The following is a 26,551-nucleotide window of genomic DNA, read 5'->3' as shown; positions in this document are numbered from 1 at the left end:
CTGTTGATGGATTTCATGTCTGTTTGTTACTCCTTGGGAGACAGTGAGACCCTTGAAGATGCAGACGTCATCTAGTCCTTGTCTCAGAGCCAATAAATATACCCATAGTAGACATTTGATGAATATCTGTGGACCAGATGATTTTTAGCAGTTTTATGCTCCAACTTTGAAAACGAACCACTTAAAAATATTTGACTAATATTTTATCCCTAAATACACCACAGGTCTAACCTTGACCCCCAATCTCATAGATACCTATCTATGTAACAATGGGTTTGAGTCAGATAAAACCCTATTTTGGTATTTCCCATAATCCCTTTGTCCTCTTCTTACATACATTATCTTCTCAATGCATTTTACAAAAAGAAAAGAAAAGCTTTAGCAAATGAGTGGTTGAAGGGAACACAGAGTCAATTTTTATAAAACCAAGCGTAAATTATCTTGCTATAAATTTCATATTAAATTAGGAGATTGAAATTGTATATTTTGCCAAATTAATTATTCTTTGCTTCTCGTGTTTCTGTTCCTCTCTTCCTTCACCTCCTTCTCCTACGTTTAACGGTTCTGAAATCCCACCATTATTTCAGGATTTGTCACATTTCATGTACCCTCAGATGGAAAAATTAATTACCTGATCTCTACCTTTATCCAAAATCTTAATCATTTCCCTTGGAAATAAGCAAGGCAGATGACTTTTAAGCACATCTGTTTCCATGCTCCTGCATCGCACTTCATTACCCGTATCCACCAACTCATCCCTTGACCAGGGCAAGGTCGCTGTGTGCAGGGGAAATGGGGCACTCCAGTGGAGGTGTAGGGGCTCACACAAACGGAACCACCATGTGTGAGGGGCGGGACTGGGACATTTCACAGCAGCCCCCCAGACCTTTCCATACACATCCTTTACATCGGAAGAAACAGTCAACCACCTCTAAAGACTGGTGATAGCTCTTCTCTCTGAAGCAGACATCACAAGGTTCTTACCATCATTGACAGTTAGTTGTGATTGTCTCCTCTAACCCAAATATTAAAATAATTCATTTTACACTTCAATATCATTTGTTAACACCAGAATCCATATACGCGTCTGTGTGTATATGTGTTGCAGTTTATTTTCACTGAAGCATTTTTAATGTACTTCTCCACATTTAAAATAAAAAATTAAAAGTTCACTATTGTTTTAGTTTACTAGGCTGCCATAACACAGTACCACAGACTGGGTGGCTTAAACAACAGAAATGTATTTGCTCACAGTTCTGGAGTCTAGCCATCTAAGATTCAGTTGCTGTATGGGTTGGTTTGTTCCAAAGTCTCTCTCATTGGCTTGAATATTGCCTTCTCATCTTTCTTTTGTGCCTGTCTGGGTCCTAATCTCCCCTTACTACAAGAACACCAGTCATATGGGAGTAGGGCCCACTAATGACCTCATTTAACTTTACTCTTATTTGTGACCTTTTAGTGACCTCATTTACCCTTAACCTCATTTAACTTTAAAATCTCTTTAAAGGCCCTGTCTCCAAATACAGTCATATTCTGAGGTACTGGCGGTTAGGACTTCTGTATATGAATTTGGGGGAGGGGGACACAACTCAGCCCATTCCAACTTTATAGAGAGAGACTACAGGAGAAGCGTGTTATGCTGAATTACACAGAGTAACGACCATCTGTAGGCCAGGGAGGAGGGGTAATGTCTCTTACATCCTGAAATTTCAGCCTTCCCAAACAGAAATCCACACTCTTTGAATCTGTTAACTACATTTACTCCATGATCTGAATTTAAAATAAAAGATCATATTAAATGTAGTAGAATATCATATTAAGACATAACTTTTTAATTTTTATGGATTTTTAATCTTTTATGGATTTAACTTAACGTTCTAAGAGCCAAGTCTTCACTGTGGATTCATATAATGCCATTAATTCTGAAGTTCTCTAAGAAACCATATCACCATAGCCATGGAAAAGCTTTATAAATACTCAACACAGGGCCCCTGGGCCTGTGTGACCCCAAAGGTCACAGAATACATCAACCATAATCAATTCCAGGAGAAAAATAATCCATTCAGGGAGAAAAGGTTATTTAATCATAGGATTTTTAAAAGAAAGTTAAGTTCTTTATGATACCTTAAGTATTTGATGGGATTTACTTAATCATGTAACTTTGGTGGATATGAAATAGATTTCTTCACTTTTATTAATTTATTTTAAGTTGAAAAATTATTTGGATATTGAAGGAGATGGAAGGCTCACCTTTCTTGTTCAGGGTGTGAGTAAATATATAGTGAAAAGTGAAGGCTGATTTTTGTTGTACAACCCTTTGTGTTTATTTCTTAAATTAACCAGCTTAAAAAAAACTTCATAATCACAGTATTAAATGAGTGATAAAGTTCTTCAAAATCATCTGATCTGATCCCATAATCTATAGATGTGGCAACCAAGACACAAGAAAGGCAAAATGGTTTAACTGCAGATTGAACAATTTCAAAGAACTATTTAAAACTTAAAAATATACCTGTTTAATTTATTACACTAATTATCCAGTTTGCTTATTTATATTTTACATCAGAGAGCTGTTTTTATTTTCTAAAATAATGTAAAGTCTGCCACTTTGCTCCTTGTTGCTTCCTTAGTCAAAGCAGAAAAATTAACTCCCCAAACACTGTGCTGATTCCTGAATGATTCAGTTCAAAATTACCTTCCCAGGTGTCTGCTTAAATTAACTTTGACAAATGTAAATACAAAAACAAAAAATAAATCTGTGGCATAACCTGAAAAAAAAATAGTGTAAATAACTTAAAAATAAATTATTATTTTAAAAGGTAAGGAAGTTAGCAATGGAGGAAAATAAATTTAAAGATTTTGAGTGGCAAAGTGACATTGGGCAGCACCGTCGATTTATCTTCCACCCTGAGGCTCATTTGAGAGTGGGTGTTTTAATAATTACCAGGTTGGGACATTAGATTGAAAACAAGGTGTTGCCCCCAAACTTGGCCATATGCTCACCCTGTTCTTTAGGAAAATTAACGTATTGTGTTTCCTCGAAAATAAGACCTAGCCAGACCATCAGCTCTAATACATCTTTTGGAGCAAAAATTGATATAAGACCCGGTCTTATTTTAATATAAGACTGGGTCTAATCTAATCTAATTTAATAATATAATATAATAAATACAATATTATAATATAATATAATACCAGGTATAACATAACATAACATAACATAACATAACATAACATAACATAACATAACATAACATAACATAACATAACAGAAATACCAGGTCTTATACTAATGTTTGCTCCAAAAGACTCATTAGAGCTGATGGTCCGGCTAGGTCTTATTTTCGGGGAAACACAGTAGCAGAGATCTTTGGGACAGACTGGACCAATCATGGATGCATACGTGTGTGTCTCGAACACACAAGCTAAAGAGAGTAAGGCCCATGCGTGACCAGAGGCAGCTCTCCCCTTGGACAAGGGGCAGAAGCAGCCTTGCGCGAGGTGCACAGTGATTGCGGTGTGGCTTCCCCAGTCCACCTGTCTGGACCCATCTGTCAAACGTGTACTACCCTGAGAGGCGTCTTCCATTTGTAAATCTATGGCATGATTGTACTTCTAAACAATAAAAAATACATGTTACAATGAGAAACAAAAAGTGAACATTTTGACATGGTGAGACACACCAAGTTAACACGAGGAATCTGGGTTGCCCTGCCTTTCAAAACCCTCCGTATGTTTCAGCTGACCCATCATCCAGGGGAAGGCGAGAGCTGCAGACTGGGGGCACCCCAGAGAGCTCTGATGGAGAAGCAGGAAGTAGCAGCCCCCGCTGGCTGGAAAGGGAAAAGCAGTTGCCGCGGCCAGTGGGCAGAGCCCTCCCACTCTGATGAAACGTGGGTAAGAGGGTTAAAATGGGGTTTTCTGATAATACTAAATGCTCAGCATTCCTGATGAAAAAGTAAAGTTGCAAACTGGTATTAATCACGTTCCCCCTGACTACAGGTGTTTACTTTTGCCTCCAACACTTGTTTTCCTTTTACATTTCTGAAGAAGCTATCCTACCTTGATCTTCTAAACTCTCAAGCATCATTTCCAGAAACAGTTCCCACTTATTGCTTCTAATCATACAAGATACAGATTTCTAGCAGCACAGCAGCCCCAGAAGCAGTTCAGGGAAGGCATTTGCTAGGGGTTGGGGGAACGCCTGCGTCTGACTGGGCAAGTCAGCATTACAACCCCCTCTGCTCTGAATTCACAGGTTGTCTAGAGCTGAAAATTGTTCGGTTCCTCAACTGGGTGAAAGTGAAGACTTGGTAATAGGTATAGAGCGCTCTCCCTGTGACTGCAGCCCGAGATCAGGCACTTGAGACAAGACGGCCATTCTGGGGTGTCAGCAGCAGGGGGCATGTCTGTGCGAGAAGTTGCTCACACACTCCTGAGGACCAGATAATGTCTGATTTTCCTTTTTTCCAAATAAGCTGAAATATGTGTATGGAAGTGATCTAACCTCTCGCCTGCTTCCTGTTGAGTTCACAATGGGCCTTTTTCTTTAGATTTCCTTCATTGTCTTTCTTGGTGTGGTATCAAATTCTGAAGATCTTGAAGCCAAGTGTTCCATGTACATGCATCTGTCTTCATTTTTAAGTGGAATAAGATGAACTCCTGAATTTATGTAAAATATATTTTCAGTTGTAAATCCTTCCATTTCTGGCCGTGGACTTCTGATGATCAGTAGCTTTCTCCCAGAGACCCTTCCTCACCCGCCCCTCCCCCATCTTCAGTTGACACTGTGAGCCTGGCTACGTATTTCCCACAGTGTATCCCTGATGTCTTGGAGTTGGTCCTTCAGTACCTATTAGAGTGAAAGATGCAGGCTGGGACCTGAAAGTAACGATGGATATGACATAGCCTCTGCCCCTTTTTCTTTCCCTAGTCAAGCCCAACACATAAAGAAGCCATTATAGCTTGATAAATTTTGACATAAGAGAGATTTGTCCCAAGTGGCTGGTTCCTAGAAGTGATTCCCTTTGCCTGAGTTTCCTTTGTAAGTGAAAGCTTGGATGCTGCACAGAAGTAAGGACTGGCGTGGTTTTGTATTCTGCTGTCACCAGTGCTTGGGAGTTCCTGACACTTAGTAGGAACTCAATGTGTAGAATCTAGTTACAGCACAACTTGTGAGCTTGTGTAGGTGTGTTTTGTCCTGTTAACCACTGTGCTTCAGAATTCACGTGGGTCCCTCTTTAAAAGTCTGCTTATATTAACTATATCATTTGACCCATCCTGGATTTCTAAAGACAACTGGTTAATTTTCACCCAATAAAAGACCCAAACCCCAGTGATTTTTCTAAAGTGGAACTCACAGAAGAATTGCTCTTCCTTAATATTAAACCACCATCGTGGATTTAACTGTGCAGAAATATTTTCTTTTCAGTGATCAACCCATAATCATCATCATGTGAAGTTGCTAAATTTAACAGAAATGTATATCAATGACTCCGTATCACAGACATCTGTATAATTGTATATGCTAAAGCCAGATGGTGTATACATATTCCTTGGATAGTTTATACACATGGTTATTTGAGTGTTGAACTTCAGAATTGCCTGTGGGAAATCATCCTGCAAAGCTTATAGAGACGTTGACCTCCCACTCGTTTATCGGTCAGTGATCTTGGTGGGTAAAAACTCAAGATCTGGGATCAGGGATCCAACAGGACTGGATTATAATCCCTTTTGCTTACCCTCCCTAAAATTCATTTCCTACTGAAGAAAAAAACACCACCAATAGAATGTGAAAAATAATAGAGGGAAATATTTTAGATTGATGTATATTTCTTAATGTTTTCTAGATCTCTCTCACCACTACACAGGGCTGTTAGGCTGACTAAATTTAATAGTGTATATAAAGAGTTTAGCATGGGTTCTAAATGGAGTGAACACTCAATAATTATTAACCATGGATATTATCATCACTAGAGTCTTAAAGAACTAATAGTGTTCCGGAAATAATCATTTATGCATGTAAATGATTTATACTTCTAGAAAGATCAAATCATTTTAAAGAAAAAAAAGCTTTAAATATTTTGATGGAAGAGCAATAGCTAGACAGCAACAAAAGCAGAGAGAGACTAGGATTATTCAAACAGCAAACAGAACTAAGACGTGAAAAATAATAATGAACCTGAAATGGAAGAGCAAAAGATGAGAAAAGATGACTTGAGAATAACTTAGTATTTTGCATAAATGAAGAAATGTTAACATGCCCATTTGAAACACAGTATCTGAGTGTTAACAATATTTTATTAGCCAAAACTGCAAATCCTGACAGTTTTCCTTAGTGTCATGAATGACAGTTTCATTCAAATAATGCAACATATACATGGGACTCTGAATTCCCAGAATTTCTCTGGAAACACAGAATTTTTTGTGTGGATAGTTTAGCAAATAACATCCTAGTCTATTCTGGTATGATTTTTTTTAATTTAAATTCATATCAGTAATGCAATCAGAAAATGATGATTCATTTTTTAATTTCATGTGAAAAATAATAGAGGAAAGCATTTTAAACTGATGTATATTTCTTCATGTTTTCTAGATCTCTCTCACCACAAATAATATTGAGGTGAATAAACATGTACCACTGAATAATGATCATCAATAAAGCTTATTTAAAATTAAAAAGAGTAATACATGAAATACAGATTTGAAAATGTTAATGTGAATGCCGTGTTTGCAAATTTCATTTGATAATTATTTTATCTGCCTTGGATTAGTTAGTAAAAGCTTCTTTCTATATGTAGTTATAGGTCAGCTGCCATAATACTTTTCTTTCATAACACTTATCAAAACTGAAATCACACAATGCATTGCAACAATCATTGTTTAATACCTCTTCTTCTCCTCCCAACTCTAAAATCCAAGAGCCAGATCTAACTTGTTTATTTCTATTCCCATTATGTAGCACAGTTCTTGGTGTGTATATAGACACTTGTAGATATGGAGGTATTACATCTGCACTTTCACCCTTTCCACTTTTCCTAACCAAATAATAATAATAATAATACAAATTGATCCTTGGGCAAAATTAAAATAAATTGCAGAAGTATCTCTAAATGTACAACTCACAAGCATACAAGGTGATGATGCTCACAGTTATTTCCACGCTATCAGTAGCAGCTGCTCACCTGGTGGATGCAGCCATAAGATAGTCCCTGGGCTTTGTGCTTCCATTCCATTGCAGGAATTACATCCCTGTAATTATAGGACATTTTTGCTGTAAGACAGTAGTCTGTTCCAATGAATCTTTAAGGTGTGTGTTGGTTTGCTCTGGCTGCCATAACAGAGTACCACAGACTCAGTAGCATAAACAAATTATTTTCTCACCATTTTGGAAGCTGGAAGTGTAAGATCAAGGTGTCAGCAGGGTTGGTTTCCTCTGAGGCCTCTCTCCTTGGCTTGCAGATGGCTGCCTTCCCCTGTGTCATCACGTGATTTTCTGTGTGTGTGTATCTGTGTCCTAATTTCTTGTTATAAAGACACCGGTAATATTGGATTAGAGCCCACCGAGGGAACTCATTTTAACTTAATCACCTCTTCAAAGACCCTATCTTCAAATAAGCCACATTCTGAAGTACTGAGGGCTAGTACTTCAACATATGAATTTGAGGGTGACACAATTCAGCTCATAACAATGCAGTCATGAAAGTCTGCCATGACCAAATAAATTGGTTTGAGAAATACTTGGTGAACCAGATTTAAAAGATCCCTTTAACATGCTACAGTGCACTAGGAATATTCCCGGGCTTTGGGAAGCCCTCCCTCAGTCACCCACACTTTTAACACTCCAGGAAGTCTTAGGGACACCCACTTGGCAAATCGAAGTGGTGGCCCAGCCCTGTGCTGGCAGCCCTGCCTCTGAGTAGTGCTCTTACAAAGGGCTGCTGATCTGCCTGACCCTAAGTAACCCCATCGGTAAGTCCAATCTCTGATGAGTGATCAAGGCCAACTCAGTGCCATCTCCAAAATACATTCTTAGTTTGACAGAGGACTTTTCTTTAAGCATGTAATAATTCTTTCTTCAAGTATGACTTTCCTTTTGCATCCTACCACCCAGTTACCAGTGTTTCTATCCACTTCCTCACTCCAGGTTGGGAGGTGGCGCTGGAACCTTTCTCTATCACAATTGGCACTTGATAACATTTTTGCAGCCAATTACCTCATTGTTTGAAAGAAACGATGAAAGGAAGAGATTCAATGACCTGCCTCTTGGAGGAAAGGAAACATAAATGTACAACTTTGAATAGGGTTTCAGTGCAGAATAGGTGCCCAGTCTCCATGGCAACAGAATTCTTTGTGGACTCATTATACAGGCACGTTTATTAAGCACTTTAGGACATTAATGCTTTTGATAATGATGTTAACGTTCCCTGAACGATTGCGTATTGACAGTGGGCCCTTCGCAGAGTAGGGGCCTTGTGAATTAATCCCTATTTAATGAGAAATACTTAAAGGTGATGAGAGTCATGTGCAGCTGATGGGAAAACTCTGCCTTGATAGATTATTTTTGGAACATTAAAGTCTACTCAGTCAAGACACTTGACTATTTCGGACAGGACAATTTTGTGAGAGATTGAAATAAAATACAGATTTATACTCAATTATTTTCATCACCTATAAAATGTCCTGTATTTGCTTTAAGGGTTTTAAATTTTCACACTTTCTTGCTTTCATCAAACCTCCGTGGCCTGTGCTAAATCAAATAGTTAGATATTCAGTTTTGGCTGAATGGTGCTTTTAGTAAAGTGACAGCCAATGCCTGCAATTGAGAAAATGTAATTTCTTTTAAATTAGTTTTGTAATATATGTTTCATTTCAAACTATCTGGAGAAAACTATAAAAAGATGTTTGTATGTGAAAAGTGCTGTTGGGTTCTCACCAGCGTCATCCAAACTTTCCACGTCTACCTCAAGATTTAGATATAAAGCATAATTGAAATATGTTTCGATGCTCAAAATGTTATTGTAACAAAAACTATTATTATAACTTTCTAATACTTGATCTTATCACTCTGATAGAAAGTGCTCAGAAATTACCCGGTGGCGATATACTACCAAAATAACTGGTTTTCCTTCTAATTCATCTACTACTCTGTTCTGTTCTTAGGTATACAAATAAAAACGGTTTCATTTCTTGTTATCTTCTCTTTTTTGGCCATAAATTGGAGAAAGCTGTGAGTGTGAGAGTGGAGAATATGGTAAAACCCATCACTAGAAGGATTTCTTTTCTTTTTGAAGAGTGACAGCCTCCTTATGCTGTAAATGCCCTTTGGTTTTGTATTCCTTATTAATCCAGTGAACATACAGTTAATTTGACAGCCAAATCCTGATGTACATATGTCAGTAAAGCAACACGGTTTAAGAAAACCATTGGATCTGTTATTAAATGGCTATGAGAAAAGTCCTGACCTTTCCTGGCCACATTTCCCTCATCTATGAAATTAAAAATTATCCAAGACTTTGCCTCAGTGATACCCACATCTTCTTCACTATTCTGCATCGCTGCCACACTCACATTTTTTTTAATATTGTCGTTTACACTATTGCAACACAGATAGTCGATATGTTTTTTATTCTACCCTTAAATTCAATGTTAATTTAAAGATGTTCAATTTTGCTACTTATTTATTTTGATTGTGAGAGCAACAAAGTTGACAATCTATTTAAAATCTTATGTTGAGAAATGTATTATGTTATTTTATACCAAATAATCATGTTTGAGAGTTTTGTTAGAAAATAAAATGTAATGCCATAACAAATCCACCTTTGTCAAAAACCAGAATTCAAAGAAAAAGCTTCTTTTAATTTCTGTGTAGGTTTTTTCGGTTCTGTAGATTCATGAGAAGTCTGTGGTTCAATGTGAGACAATTATAAATTTTCTGGACTTGGAGCCCAAAAACCTGGGAGCAGAACACAGATTCTTCTATAAACTTTGAACAAGTCACTTACTGTGACCTCACCTCAGTGTTCTCACCTGTGAAATGGGAATGATGTCCCTCACAACAAGTCAAAAAGTGATGGGAGGAGATGCCTGAGGCTTTGCAACTACTGGATGCATGGGTCATAGTGAGCACACAGATATCCTCTTAAAAGACAGATGATGCAATAGAGACCAACTTTCCTAAATGCATGACTTTTGCTAACTTGAAAAAAGAAAGATATTTACATTTTTGGCTGGATCATGATACCTGACCAGCAGGTAAAATTTTCTACCTCAGTAATAAGTAAAGCAAGTTTAGGGTAAGCATATGAACAGGATGATTAGATAGGTGAGAAAATTTAGAGACTGGAATTTACAAACTGGATACTAGCAGATTCAACTTGGAAAGTAAAGGCGAAGGAAGGCACATGTCCTTGTGATGCAGCTTCAAGTGTTTGTATGTCCTTTGCAGTAATTCCACACAGTATAGAACGAACTAGCACTCAGGAGCCAGAGAGAGAATCTGTGTGATAATAGCTGGGCCTATGGCAGGTATTACTATCATTCTTCATCTGTAATATATTATATATATTATATATACATTGCATATATGTATACTTGTATGTATGTGTATATAGTATATATATACATGAATGTATAGTATATGTATATATACACGGTCTGATAATTAAGTTCGCGAACTTGCCACCATGCATGTATATTGGCAGCACTGTACAAACAGCCCGGTAAGGTTTCATAACGTTGGTATATCAGTGTCTCACAGATGTGTTTGTGTCAACATGTGGCAGTGTCTTGCTGAGTGGCATTCATTATTGTTGTTGCATGTTTTTGTGTGCTGTCAGGTGGATATCTGAGCTTGAATTAGAGCAATGAACAAACATTCAATTTCTTGTTAAACTTGGCAAGAGTGGAAGTGAAATCAAGGACATGTTAGTCCAAGTTTATAGGTATGCCATGAAGAAAACGGCAGTGTATAAATGGATTAAATGTTTTTCTGAGGGGAGAGAACCCATCACTGATGAAGAGAGGTCAGGGCAGCCAGTAATGAGCAGAACTGATGAAAACATTGCAAAAATTCATCGAATTGTATGTCAAAATCATCGGCTGACTGTAAGAAGCATAGCAGACCAAGTAAACATTGATAGAGAAACAGTCGGGAAAATCTTAACTGAAAATCTTGCATGAGAAAGGTGTGCAAAAATGGTCCCGATGCAGCTCATCAATGAACAAAAGCAGAGGAGGGTCAAAGTTTGCCAAGACCTTTTGGAGCAGCAAAACGATGTTTTGGGCCATGTTATCATTAGTCATGTGTCATGGGTGTACAAATATGACCCTGAAACAAAGCGTCAAAGTGCACAATGGAAATCAGCCAATTCTCGACGACCAAAAAAGTTCCATCAGTCCAAATCAAGAGTCAAAATGATGTTACTAACCTTTTTTGATATCAGAGAGATTATTCATTATGAATTTGTACCAACTCGACACACAGTTAACCAAATTTACTATTTGGAAATGCTGAAAAGGCTGCGTGTAAAAGTTAGATGACCTGAACTTTTTGCCAGCAATTCATGGCTCTTGCATCACAACAATGCACCAGCTCACATGGCACTGTCTGTGACGGGGTTTTTAGCCAGCAAACAAATATGTATTGGAACACCCTCCCTACTCACCTGATCTGGCCCCCAATGACTTCTTTCTTTACCTAAAGATTAAAGAAATATTGAAAGGAAGACGTTTTGACATTCAGGACATCAAGGGTAATATGATGACAGCTCTGATGGCCATTCCAGAAAAAGAGTTCCAAATTGCTTTGAAGGGTGGCCTAGGTGGTGGCATCGGTGCATAGCTTCCCAAGGGGAGTACTTCGAAGGTGACCATAGTGATATTCAGCCATGAGATATGCAACACTTATTCTAGGATGAGTTCGCAAATTGAATTGTCAGACCTCATATATTATATAATATATATATATATATGTATATATATATAATGCTAGTATCATATATTAATACAGTAAATAGTGTGTGTAGTAGTATTTATGGAGAGGTAAAAGCTAACAAAGCACTGTCTATACTAGGAGAGACTCTCAGGTCATCTTTGAAGGAGAACCTAAGAATCGGTAGACAATAGATACGCTGTGGATTTTTCCTTCTGTTTTTCAAACCAGTGAAAAAGGAAAGGTCACTTTATTTTTTTCATAGCTAGACATTGAAATAGATGGGAAAACATTGCATTTCTCCTTTTTATCCAATACATCTTGCAGGAGAAACCCATTTCTTAGTTTCTCAGTAAATACTTATTAATTCAGATTTGTTATAAATTGTGAGGACTAACGTGGCTAAATTAACCCTTTCTTTCAAAAAATTATTAAATAATAGGCTAAAAAGCTGAATTTTACAAAACTTTAAGTTTTAAATGATACAGAAAAGTAGTAAACTAATTTACATTTTTAAATGTTTTCCTTATTCTTCAGCTTTCTGTATCTAAATGTCAATTTAATACTGGTCATTAAATAGGCATATTAGTAATAATTAGTACATAATAAATTTCAGTAAGACTTAAGTTTTTATGTTGAGGTGAATTTGAATGTTCCATCATTTTTGGTAATATGTATCATTTTAAATTCCCATGAGGTAAATTATAAAACCGGAAACTGTGAAAAATATATTAGCTATTCATTTACCTGTGCAACTGAAGTTAGCCATGTTCTTAACCAAATGCATAATGATTTCCAAGGCAAAGAGCAGTTAACCCATTGGCCTCCTGAACATTAAATTCCATTAAGCTCACTTCTGAACAATGGCCGAACTCATGAGTGCATTTTCTCAGTGTTTATCATTCATGTACACATAAAGTATATTGATTTATTAAAACCTCCTAAAGACAATCGTAGAAAGCCAGTTAGCTAAGGAAAGGAGAAGATCCACATAAAGGATTGGCAAGTTTTTCTCAGAGGGCCAGGTGGTGAATATTTTCAGCATGGCCGCCATAAGGTCTCCATTGCCACTACCGTGTTTCCCTGAAAATAAGACTGGGTCTTATATTAATTTTTGCTCCAAAGGATGCTTTAAGTCGTATTTTCAAGGAATGTCTTATTTTTTCATGTATAACAATCTATATTTATTCAAATAAAGTCATGTCATCTTCTTCTGAAACATCGTCATAAAGTACTAAGCGCATCTGTCTGGCTGACGATCTTAACTGGGGCTTATTTTCAGGTTAGGTCTTATTTTCAGGGAAACACGGTACTCAGCTCTGCCTTGCAGTGTGAAGGAGCCAGGAACAAGACATAAAGAAATGGCTCAGGCTGGATTTGGCCTGCAGACCTTAGTTTGCTCACAGGGGTCCTATACATGATAGGAGAATAATTTTGATTTCTAATTACACTGTTGCAACTAAAAACTTGTGGCTCCATAAAGTCCTGTAGCTGTATGAAAACTGAAAAACTCCCATCAGTCATCTGGATACCTTCAGCAAAGGCCAAACATCTGGATGTTTGGAAATCTGAAGTTTAAAAAACACCTATTACGTTATCATTATGATTATTACTAAGCTTTTGTGTACTTCAATCCAAGAGTGATCTCAACATATTCAAAAAGCTGGAAACACAGTAAAGTTGTACCTTTTGTTTTCACTTCAAGTCTGATATTTTAAAACAAAGACCAATGGAGGGAAAAGATGTTTCTAGTAAAAGGCAATATATTTTTGAGTATCAGCTACTCTCTTAAAACCATCATAACTAAAGCCACAACAGCCCTGAGTTCATTTGATATCAATCAGTTTGCAAATTAAAGATGTTTTGTTAAGAGATAAAACCAGCCCCATAACACACATACAGCTACCATCCACATACTCCCCACTTGACCCCTATCTGAGTTCTAACTCTGGAGAGACAAGCTTCAAAAGGAATACTTTCTTCAGAAAGAGTAGATAGTACAGAATCATGTCCTGCTGGATTTTGTTGTGGCTGTTAATCTTAAACGATAGTAGGCGGAAAGCATGTCCTGTAGCAAAACTCTTCCTGTGACTTCTCCTCCTTTGCAAAATCATATTGGAAAGGAAAGGTGGGCGCCATATTGAATTCTAGAATGAGAGGAGACCAGATGTTTGTTGAGAGCCTAGTGAACATCAATATTAGGATATTTTTGTATTCCTTGCAAATGCAGGGAACATAAAGTCTTTGTGTGTGTTTGTTTGTGGAAAGAATTCCAGCTTATTTCTGGAAGATCCCTCATACTTAATTTTAGAAGCACTTTTATCATTATTGCACCGTGTAGGAAAAATTGTTGACTGCACAGATCTCTTTTTGGCACCAGCACCTTACATGGTTACACTCACACTGAACTACCCGCACTCTGGTCCACTCCTTGTCTGTACCCATTCTCACCTGCTCTCAAGTGCTCTCCTTGAGAGAGACATCATTCTACCTCAGGAAGCTCTTCCTGGCACCTGATTTTGGATCCCATCCCTTCCTCTCTTCTCTGAGAGTACTCCATTAGTTACCCTTGCCTTATCTTCACTTTATCTTTTCTCTTTTTTATTTAATCACAAGAATTTAGTAAGCCTCTCTCATCTTAAGTTCTCTCTCTCTCTCTCTCTCTCTCCCCACACACACACACACACACACACACATTTCCTCCCCCCCCCTCCCTCCCTCCTTCCCCTCCTACAGTTCAGGTGCCATTTTTCCTCCTCCTCACCTTGGCCAAGCTCCATACCAGAAACCTCTCTGAGATCTCGGTCCTCCTCATCTCCTGGATATTTGTAGGTTGCCTCTATAGCATCCAATTTCAATTATCCCATTTTTCTCTCCAGTGAATTCTCAGTCTTATACTTTTATTTTTGAGCACTTGGCCACACCACAATATCTAGTAGTAGTTCCAGATTTCTCCCCATCAGGAATGATGGCTGGTCAGGAAGGGTCCCCTGACCCCCACACAGGCCAGAGAAGAGACAGTGAATCCCAGGACGTGAATCAGGTTCAGGAAAAAATCATCTCCCTCCACTCTTGTGATTTTTGAAGCTGGCTGCACTGTAGTGTCGTCTAAGGAAGCTTTAGACATCTCATGATGCCTACTCCACCACCACCCCTCACCCTCCTACCCCTGAATCCTGATGTAATTGGTCTGGAGTACTAAGTGCTATAATAGAAATGAGCTGCTGTCTATTGGAAGTCCATCTCCCCGATGGCAAGAAGATCCCTTATTCAACTCTGCTTCCCCATCCACTGAGCAGGACTTGACACATGGTATTTCCTTGGTAACTCGTTTCTGAATTGGATAGCTTCATTGTGAATTAATTTGCAAAGGTAAGAACTCATTGCAATTTCATTAATTACAATAATAATTTTCCTGCTATTACCTAGGTATACCTTTTTTTAAATAGTTTTTTTTTTATCAGCATCAATCTTTCTCTTGTGAAGATATTTTTTTTTTCTAATTTCATAATGCGGTGTGAATTACATCTCCTTTTATTCCTGAGGGAGACCAATCTCAATTGCTCTAAAATGGCCACTCTCAGGAAGCCATGGTGCAGCGAGGAGCACATTCATTCTGGAATCCAACAGACCAGGCTTGGAATTCCAACTCTGCCACTTGTTGGCTGAGGGATGTTGGGCGATTTACTGAACCTCTCAAAACATCATTTTACTTAGCTGTGAAACTTAATAACTCTGCAATGGGAAGTGGATATAGGACATTTGCTAGGTGGCTGCCATTTTGTCCTTTCTCTTATCTGATACTCACAGCCCTGGGAAGAAAGTAATATCATCATCATCATCATCATCATCACCACCACCACCACCACCACCGCCATCCCTATTCTAAACATTTAGAAGCAGGATTAGAGACTTTCCACTTTAAAGATATTCACAACCACCAAAGTCAGGACTGACTTTTCTGAGATTTCAGGAGGATGAGCTGAAAGTGCCTGAGAAAGTTTTCATTTCCCCTCACACTTTAGCACCTGCATTAGCTAATCTCTAATTTCTCAATTAGGAAAAAATGCAGAGCCCCAAAGAACTTTGATCTTGAGGATGAATATGAAGGTGCGGTATTTTAGACCAAGCTCCTTCAGCTACCTCAGTAGAAATCATCCTACATGGGGTTAGAGGTGGGCCAGCCTTAACCCACACCATGTCCCTCAAAACGTGCTCGGATAGAGTGTGCAGGTCAAGGCAATGAGGGTGGTAGGGCTGCTTTCTGGTGAGCATGGCTTGCCTGGCCTTTCCTCCCTAGGAATTCCTGTAAGCCCTGGTTTGAGAAGCCTGGTTTTTCCTCCATTGCATGTTTCAGTGGGTTTCATTATTTCAGTTTTTGCACTTAGCAAAATAAGAGTTTTTCCATTGTTTCTACTTCCTCTTAGCATCAACATTTTCGTTGATGTTACTCTTTATTTTCTTAATGGCTATTGACATTTGTATAGTAATATTAGACAATACTTACATACTCCTTAGCAGGTATGATGCCCTGTTCTAAACACGGTGTGTGTATATAGATACTGGGGGTGTCAAAAAATGTGTACAAGTGGACATTTTGGTCAACGTTGCTCAGGCAGTAGTTCGCCATAATCAGAAGTGTCTGGATGCTCATGGTAAGCACTTTGAGCACCTCTTGTCATTGCAGAAGTCAATGTGACTTGTATTCATCTTTTGTTATTGATATATATTGGGTATTATAGTTGTAATAGTTTTTTCCTTTCTTAAAATGTGTATACACTTTTTTTGGCATGCTCTGTGTGTGTGTGTGTGTGTGTGTGTGTGTGTGTGTGTGTGTGTGTGTATAGGTACATACACACACACACACATATTAACTCATTTATTTCTCACAATGACCTCTTTTTCCTCATTTTATAGATGAGGAAACTGAGGCCTGTGGAGATAGAGCAGGGATTCTCAGATGTTAGTGTGCACCAGAAGTCACCTAGAGACCTTGTTAAGAAAGATTTCTGCTCCTCCCCCCCCCCAGAGTTTCTGATTCAGGAGGGCTGGGGTGGGATCTGAGAATTTGCATTTCTAGCAAGTTCCCAGGGGATGCTGCTGTTCTGGGGACCACTTGAGAGCCACTGAGATCAGGTTAGTTGCCCAGGGCCACTGAGTTAATAAGTGGTAGAGGCTAGATTTGAACCGAGGCAAGCAAGCCTCAGAAGCCTTTGTGTTACTCTGTGTGATAACTAGACAGGACTGACTGCCTGCGTCTCCCTACAAGCCAGTCTCTACTTTTCTCATATAGATGCGCGTGTCTACATGGGTGTCTGTGCATATGTGTGGATGAATATACACATGTATATAATAACCAGACACCCCACTGAGTCCAATTGTGTATCAACCAACAATAACCGTTAGCAAATTCTTTTAATCCTTCTCATGCTTACTTGAACAATTCTCATCATTAGTTTGTTTTACTAACAGAGGTCTGAATTCATCACAGTCCTTATAACCTGTTATATGGAATTAATGGGCCTGTGTTTTAAAAGCATATGTGGTTGCATACTTATTTCCTAGAAGTAACTCAGATGCTATACAGTTTGACATAATGGTAAGTGTAATTAATGCATTAGGATTATAGATTCTTACTTATCAACTCCAGCCTCTCACCAGACTTATAAATCTCTGAGGTCTATGAAAGAAGTGCAGGCAGCCATTGCCTGGAGACTTTCCAAGGCATCTGACTCAGTTGGGGGTGGCCCCACGTGTTTTAAAGCTCTTTCCCACAGTTCCCCCAACCCTGCCCTCCTGTGAGCTCTCTCCGTCCTAGACCTGTGCTCTCCAGCAACACACAAGCCTTTCTCATGCTTCACATGAGACCTTCTCAAGTGTATGAAGACACCACCCCCAGAATTCTAATCTCAAACTACACCTGCCCTCTTACTTCCTGAGTCCCTGTACACCACAAGCCATCTTCCTGGCCCCTGCCCCGCCTTCCCTGGGCATTCTCTAACCTGGCACCGTCTCCTCTCACAAATACAGTGTCCCAAAGTGAATGAAATGTTCCAGAGGGACCCAAGGAAGAAAACTATGTAGCCCTTGATCTGGAAATGGATGCTGAGATTAAATGTGAACCATTTTCATTGGCAATTTCCCAGATTCACTTTGAACGTGTTTTGTTCCCACCTGGCTGTGGCTCATTTTCTCAGTCAGGGCTCAGGAGTTCCTGGCACTGGATGCGATGCCAGGGTTTTTCTTTGTTTGGTTGGTTGTGATTGTACCGCCCTCTGCTGTTCTTCAGAGTTCTTAACGTTTGCATTTTCCAGGAAAAAGCGAAGTACGATTCAAAGGGGAACATAGCATCTGTTGATTTAAGACAACACTAATTGTCTTCCTCGTGGTACACAGACGTTATAAGCACCCTTTACCAATGTGGTTTGGTCTAAATAATACAGTCTCACAAACTGGTCGATGTTGGAAACATAGGATATTTTTACATTAGATCTTTGGAATTGATCTAACACAATAGTTTCAGGATCCTCTCAGTAGTTTTTTGAAACTGCTATCTTGAATCTTAAACTCTCCGAGCTTGAAGACACACTTGGAATGACTAGGCCAAACTTTTCACAAATGAGAAACCAAGTTTCTGAGAAGTCAGAAGAATTTCCCTGATGCACAGCAGTGTCAAAGCCAGCCTATGAGTATCCGATGTAAACGTAATTCATTGTGACATGTTTTTATTTTGGTAAATCAAATATATTAACTTTGGAACCTGAGATATTTTAAATTTTCTGAGTCTTTTATTTTAAGCCAAAATAAATGCTAAACATTTAGTTAAAAATTTTCAGTAATTTAATTATTTTGGCATTTATTTAGTAAAATCCGTAAGCTGTGATGGATGCCATAAAAGTCCAATTTTCAACGTTTATTTTCTTATGTTTTCTTGTTATGCTTGCTAATGCAGCTTCTGACAGAAGTAAATATATTAACAGAATTGTTGTAGCCACTCTCGTTCAGATATGATTACTAGAAACCAAAGAAAGTTTGGAATTTGTCCATAAATATTAATATTATCTGAATGTGATCCAGTAAAATAATCTTTATTTGGTTAAAAAATATGACTTTATATGGAATATAAGGTTTTCATTCAATAAAACACCACATATGTTGTAAAATACTGAATAGATCTTACAACTCCTAGCTAGAGCGACTTTGCAATATACTTATTTAGAATTTGAGGTTTTCCCTGGCTTCCAGCCAAGAGAAGGAAGGAACACACATGCATTTGAATGGAGGAGACCTGTCGTATTTCTATCAGGAGTAGCAATTATTTCAATTCCTGTTGCAAAATGTAAAGCTTTGGAAATTTTATTTTAAATGTTTTCTAAATTCTGAATCCTTATGCATTCAGGTCAGTGGAGGCATTACCAGCTTTTCTCTGCATACTATCCCAGGACAGTGCAATTTTGTTAAATCTGTGACTCAAAAGTATTGAAATGCAAATAGGTAAAAGTAATTTCTTCAAGCAACTTACGTTATAGAAATAGAATTCTCAGAGCTGGAGGGGATTGTAGCAGTTGTCCACTTCAATTGTCCCTTTTTGGAGGTGAGGAAAAGGAGAAATTCAACCGTGTGATGACTTACCCAAGTAAGAAACAAAACCAAGAGCAAACTCGGGTTGCTGATTCCCAGGTCGGTCCTCATTACCCTCTGCCTAACGTACATCACCTAAGCCTCCTTATGGAGTTTTTCGTGAACTTAAAAATGACGAGAGACACTTTACAGAAGCTGAGGACACAGCTCATGTTTCTCCCCTAGTTAATGGGCCAGGCTTAGAATAAGGCTTCTCTTGTACTGCAGCCAATGTTTTGTGAGATTTTTGGTATGTCTGACCAATATCCGCGTCAGTTCATTCTTTTGCAAAGTCTTTATTTCCCACTCCTTAACTGCAAAGTAACATCGTTGAAAATTCTAGAAAGAATTCACATTTCAAATATTTTAGAAACTGTTCATTTAATGCCGCGTGTCTAAAGTTGAGAAACTCTTAGAAAACATATATGAACTTTGAGAAAGTTTCGTGCTTTGAGAAAACAGTGGCTATGGGGTATATATTTCAGTCTTTTAAGTATGGAGTAAGGAAAGGTAGCACCAACATTTTCTGTGATATCCTCTCTTTGCTCTATTTGACATGCACTAAGACCTAATCTTGTCCGTGGTCTCTTTCGGCTTCAGGAAAATAATGGTAAAAAGGAGAGAGGACTGAGATAACAGAGTATAAATGTATTCCTTCTAGATGTTTCCTGACATTGCAGGAGCCAAGCATTCTCCTCTAGGCTGTCCCTATGGCTTCATATTTTCTTACCAGGAATATGCTCAAAGAATGATGGGTCAGCTGCCCAGTGATAACGAGAGGGAAGAGTCTCCCATTGCATTCTGTCAACTTCATCTATGACGCCCTTTCCAACTTCCTACTGGATGAACACTTTCTCATTCTTTAAGGTTTAACTCAGCCACATCCCCTCCGCAAAGACTTTCTTGTCGTCCCTTAATGGTGAAATGGGGCGCCCTGTTCTGCTGTGCATTTATACAGCTACTGTGTACCCCTCCACCTTAATATTCAGTACATTGCATTTAGATTATTTCTCTATGTGTCTTTCTCCTAGATCTGACACATAGGAGGTGCATAATAACTGGAATTGTGTTAAAGCAGAAATTTTTATTTTGGCCATTCTTTTATGGTATAACAAGGTACAAATAACACATAACAAGTCGAATCCTTTGACTATTAAGTGGCATGCTTTGTACCTGGTTTATCTTGGAAGGCTCATCTGGAATGTGTTTAAAATTCAGCGCTCTATGAGTTTTCATGGTGGCTGTGGGCAATTGGTAATACCAGCTGGGGATATTTTGCAAACTAAAAGTTTACGACTATAACAATATTCGAATATGACAATAATCGAAAGATTGTTAAGGATATTGACCAAGCCTTCGTCCTTGTCCTTCAAGCAGCTGAAAACTCTTCTCTGTGGGAAACCTTTGCCCTGACCACCTCCACAAGACAGGAAGCCATCTAAACTTGCAGTGTCCATGTTTAAGATATTTAATTTCATAAGAGGACATTTACGGTATTTCTCTGTGCTTCCATTTTCACACCTGTGAGATGGAGACAATAATGACCTCATGAGGTGTTGCAAGAGAGAAAAGCACATAAAACCATGTTCATGCCTGACACATAGGTGTTGCTGCTGGTTGTTGATATGAGATTGACTTAGGTGCGCCAGGTTTAGAAAATAAAAATAGGAGGCTCCCAGTTAAATTTGATTTTTAGGAACGCAACACATACTTCGTTTATGACATATATGTTCCATGCAGTATGTTCTGTACTGATGTTCAGCAATGATTTGTTATCTAAAATTTAGATTTTAACTGGTGTCCTGTATCTAATCTGGCAGTGAGTGAATGAAACAAACTTAGTTGAAGTTTAGGAATATTGCTCTAAAGGCTGTTTTTATCAACTGAACAGAATGTATAAAGTCCCTCCAACAGGGACTTTCTCTAATTGGTGATGGAACACCTTGAGATGGCTTCTGGACCTGTTGCACTGTCGGCTCAGGTAATGAAATAGGTGCCTGAAACTGAATCAGGAATTCTGGATGAACCAGAGATTCAAAGTTCTGCAGGATCCAGTGCACCTTTAGTTCCAAGGTTTAGGTCTGGGTTTAGTCTTCCCCTGACTTGCCATGGTATGTTAGAAAGGCCAAATAGAATTTGTAGTAGAAATCTTAGCTAGAGTGATATAGCCAGAATATTGCCAGTCTGAGTATAATCCGTACATACGAGGTTGGACAATTAAGTTCGAATTCGCAAACTCATCCTAGAAAAAGTGCTACATACCTCCTTGCTGAATATCACTATAGTCACCTTCGAAATACTCCCATTGGGAAGTTATGCACCCACGCCAGTGCCTAGTCCACCCTTCAAAGCAATTTTGGAACTCTTTTTCTGGAATGGCCATCAGAGCTGCCATCGTATTACCCATGATGTCCTGAATGTCATCAAAATGTCTTCCTTTCAATATTTCCTTTATATTTGGATAAAGAAAGAAGTCATTGCAGTCCAGATCAGGTGAGTAAGGAGGGTGTTCCAATGCAGTTATTTGTTTACTGGCTCAAAACTCCCTCACAGACAGTGCCCTGTGAGCTGGTGCATTGCTGGCAAAAATTTCAGGTCATCTAATTTTTTTCACGCAGCTTTTTCAACATTTCCAAATAGTAAACTTGGTTAACTGTTTGCCCAGTTGGTACAAATTCAAAATGAATAATCTCTCTAATATCAAAAAAGATTAGCAATATCATTGCAAGAATTTCACGAACTTAATTGTCAGACCTCATAGTTTCGGAAAGCTTACATCTATTATTCAAGTACACTTAAAATCAAAGTTTCAACACCATCTCAAGAAATAAATGGTTAAAAATAAAACGTGGAGGGTTTTTTTTCTTTTCATTTTTACATATTTTCTAATGTTGGGAGTCACCCAAGTAACATATGGTAATAATTTAGGGTTCTGAATCATATACAGTTATTTTCATCTTAATAGTATTGGCTCTCTTTGCTTTAAAATTTACCAGTCGGCATATAAGTTTGCCAGTCCACACTCGGTCTCTATTTTCCTAGAAGTGCTCCTGAAAGTTTGAATATGAGTTGTTATTCTACAGTGGGACCATAACTTTGGAAAGTTGAACACCAAAATTTGCTTTTAAAATATTATTGTATTATTAGCAAAAGTATAATATGTGACCCATGGATATTTTCCTACCAAAGATCCTGAAAAGTGATTGTCCTCAGGTTTTCCATCTTCTGTTAGTACAAAACTGTTATTTCGGTAATTTACCATAAAACTGAAATCCGAATCATTGACATCCTGAGACATACCTAGAGAATTATAGGTTGGGTTGACAGTTGAACAAAAGTGAACTCATATAGCATGTTTCCTGACCACATAGCTCCTTGCTTAAAACCATTCCCTGAAAACTGGACTTATCCTAAAGTCAGTGAGTCCCCCACTTTAAGGCTCCCACTTGCCTGGTCCTTCCAAGATCCTAGGAGAGATCTAGAAGTGTATTCACACAGACTTCAAAAGAATTTGCAGAAGTAAGGTATTTAATAGTTTCTTTCCAACTTTTCTCTCCATTTTTTAAGAGGAACTCCAAATTGTACAAACCTTGAGCCCCACTAAACTAGGGCCCACTCCTGCTTTTAAGATATAGCTTATTGGGTTAATCACATAACCTGGATTATAAATGAAGTTGAACATTTTTTGTTGTGTTTATTGGTCACATGTTGGCCTTGGAGCCATTTTGGGTCTCTATCAACTTTGCTCCAAGGGAGAGTGGGACGGTGAGGAGAGTGGGGATGTGAGAACAGCCAATCCCAGCCCTTCCCCTGGAGTCCGCCTCCTCTCCCTCTTCCCTTATGCACCTAGGGTTGATTTTCCCCCAATCTTGACACCTAGAGAGACTCAAACACAAAGCCCTCCATCCTGGACCCTAGTAGCTCTTCCTCAGAATCAGAGGGCAAAGCATGAAACACAATGGCAGCCTTGGCATACACACCTTTAATAAAAATACTCTAATTACAGTGATAATCAGAATCAGAAGGAACTGCTGGTTCTGTCGGTGTGTGGTTGTGATCAGTCTTCTGGAACTGTCTATCACCTCCCCCCACGCCCATACCTGATCGAGTAACTGGGCCCAGTGCAATTGGCTGAATGGTTAGTTGGAGTTGGAAAAGCTCAGGTGAAACAATGAAAAGAGAAGGGTATCTGTTACGCACGGAGAACCTGTGCAGTTCCACCGACTTTCATCCTTACCTGGTGGAGGGGGGGCCTTAAAAGTTCAGTGCTGCACTTTCCATTCACTCATGTTACTGATGTCCTGTGACATCATGAGAGGCAGGTGGTGAAACAGGAAGAGCCTCAGCCTGACTTCCTGACTTCAGATCTGCTCCTTACAGGTATGTCAGCAGACAACATAATTGTTCATGCCCCACTTTCCTCCTCTGCAAAATGGGGCTGTGAAGGAATCTGACATAGGGCAGTTGTGAGGACTAAATAAGCAGACCTAAGACACGTAGCCCCATGGCTGCCACATGGAAAATGCCCATCAAATGTTGATCAGTGCTGTTGTCCTCAGCCCAGGATTCCTGCCTCTGTTACCCTCTCCCTCTGTTTCTTCTGGCACTGTTGGTTTCAGTGTTATGCCTATGCTTTTTATTACAGTCACACTCAGCTCACTTTTTAAACTAAGTGGGCTCTAAATCAAATAATATAACATAAAAGATACTGATTTGATTCCTTTTCAGAAGTACCTACTAGAGGTAAACAACGTACATAACACTCCTGTAAAATGCACACATCCTAGGGCTCCATTTAGTTTTTCTTGAAGAAGACCGTGAGATTTTCTTATATGAAAACTAAGTAAGTTAGTAAACCATACATCATTATTCCGGCTTAAACACAGTTGATATCAGCCGAATTCCCGGTTTCAGGACCTGAGAAATGAGAAAGGGGTGGCGGGTGGGAGACAGTAGTTTCCTCCTTTCTTTCCTGGGGGGTAAGTCAAGACCAAAGTCAAATTTCAGAACAGTCTGAGTCTGCCTTCTCAATCAAGGCATCTGCTTTCTCACATGTGTTTCTTCTGCCTGGGGATGCTTATGCCTTTCCTTAGCACACTGTGACCTGTCCTGTCTCCCTTCATGTCATCTAGGAGCCAGAATTGCCTGTCTGCTCACCTTCCATACCCAACATCAGAAGTGCCTCTCTGCTCACCACAGTGGGCCATTCCTGAAAAACAAATACAATGATTTCATTGAGAAAACCACGGTAACATACTTCACCCTCCCAGCTCTTTTTCTGTTTTAAGGCAATGCTTATTTACACCCAAAAAAAAAAAAAAAAAAAAAAAAATTGTTTCCAGAAAATGTTAGAAATAACAATGTAAAGAATTGAAAGCATTCAGTCATGCTGGAAAACTACACAGGACGGAGGAGGGAAAGTACCACCAGGGACAATGCTGTGTACCTGGGGGTCTTCTCCCTGAAGTCCCTTTTCCAGCTGTGAAGCCATGGTCCTTGAAGGTTCCAGATACACTGAGTACTTACGCACCTCCTGTGCCCCTGCAGCAGCCTCTGCGAGGGGACACAGGGCACATCTGCTTTAGATCAGGTCTCCGTGGAGGGTATCCAGAGAAGGTGGCTTCCACGCATTGGCTCTGACTATACACAAAAGGAAGAGCCTTGCAACAGAGGCCCAGCCACGTGGCTAGTTCTAACCAGAGTTGTGAACAGACCTGACTTCACAGCTTGTGGGCCTAATCATTTAACTGCTAATTGGGGACTCTCCAGAGTTCTTTCTCCTATTGTCACATTACCAAGCAGTATTCCAGGTAACATCCGGATCTCGGAAATGACTGGTGTAAAACCACTAGTTCACCCTCATGTCAGATGAACAAGATGTAAGTCTTTATTTTTGAACCACTAAGATTCTGGGGCTGTTTGTTACTACAGCACAGCCTTGCTCATCCTGACTGATGCACTGTTTATAATGTTTAAGATTCTCCCTCTGGTCCCCCCACTTCTCTCTTCTAGCAATCTTCTCAATCTATCAGATATCAAATGGGTGCCTACTCTAGTCAAGGTTCTTTCTAGGTATATAAAATTCAAGGAAAAAAACATCTAGTCTCAGGCTTCATGGAAATTTCTATCTATGGAGGAGATAGACTGATACCTGGATGATGATAATGTAGAGCAGAATGTTTTCAGTACCAGTAATTAAAAGAATAGTTTGTGATACTAAGGACCTTTAAGATTCGTCTAACTTCAAGTGAAACCAAATGCTTTGGGAGCTCAAGGGAGGTAGCGTGTCAGTGGAAGAGCTGAACCCTTCCTGGAGATAGTGGCGTGTCAAAGTGAAGGCTGAGGAGAATGTAGACAGGAGAGGACGTGAGTCAGAACACTCTCAGCCGTACGTGTACAACAAAAGGCAGGGAAGGAAAGGGACAGGGCGCCTTACCATGTACCATTTCTGTACATTTTGTATGACACGTCTCATCTGATACTGCCAACTGTTCTAAGTGGTATTCCTGTTTTGAGAAAACATAGACAGGAGGCAACCCTGGGACACACTGCTGATCCCACAGCCAGAGAGCTGGCCCAGTGTTCCCCAAAGTACGATTCACGGAACAGTAGCCTCACAGGATGTCAGTATAATTCCAGAGAAAGAGATGTCTGTGTTTTCATGGATTTTCTATGGTCAAATACTCTAGGGAAATGTGCAGGGTGAGTCTAGGGAAATGTGCAGGTCTGTTTTGCAAATTGTGTCCTCTGGAACTCATTCTAGGAAACACTGTTCTAATATCACACCAGGCTGCTCTCATGAAGGGCAGTGAGACTATTCCTCTTTGCAGAAGCACGTAAATTCTGAGAGGGTAATGGGGATGTGGCAAGATTTGAGGGGATGGGGGCAGCAGTGGGGGAGGAGATGTGGCAGAGACGTGCATAAAATCTTTCATTAAGAAAGAAGATAATGAGCATCTACCATACATATGGCAGCCTCATGTTATGACTTGTTTCTTT

General features: G+C 39.2%; 1 protein-coding gene across 3 annotated transcripts in view; it reads left to right on the top strand.

The window, feature by feature from the left end:
- FBXL7 (F-box and leucine rich repeat protein 7) overlaps positions 1-26,551 on the top strand; it is a 343,790-nt gene that overhangs the window by 244,557 nt on the left and 72,682 nt on the right. Inside the window, exon 3 of one of the 3 annotated variants that reach the window (XM_074329059.1) lies at positions 3,742-3,893. The exons of 1 other annotated variant lie outside the window; for it this stretch is intronic. In XM_074329059.1, coding sequence (XP_074185160.1) covers positions 3,887-3,893 — 7 coding nt within the window. In that variant the 5' untranslated portion in view covers positions 3,742-3,886. Of the gene's footprint in view, positions 1-3,741; positions 3,898-26,551 lie in introns of all 3 variants that reach the window. One more of the 3 variants, XM_074329060.1, reaches the window with a different exon arrangement.

Source organism: Rhinolophus sinicus, linkage group LG03, assembly GCF_036562045.2.
Source record: "Rhinolophus sinicus isolate RSC01 linkage group LG03, ASM3656204v1, whole genome shotgun sequence".
Lineage (NCBI taxonomy): Eukaryota > Metazoa > Chordata > Mammalia > Chiroptera > Rhinolophidae > Rhinolophus > Rhinolophus sinicus.
This window is presented reverse-complemented; position numbering and strand designations above follow the sequence as displayed.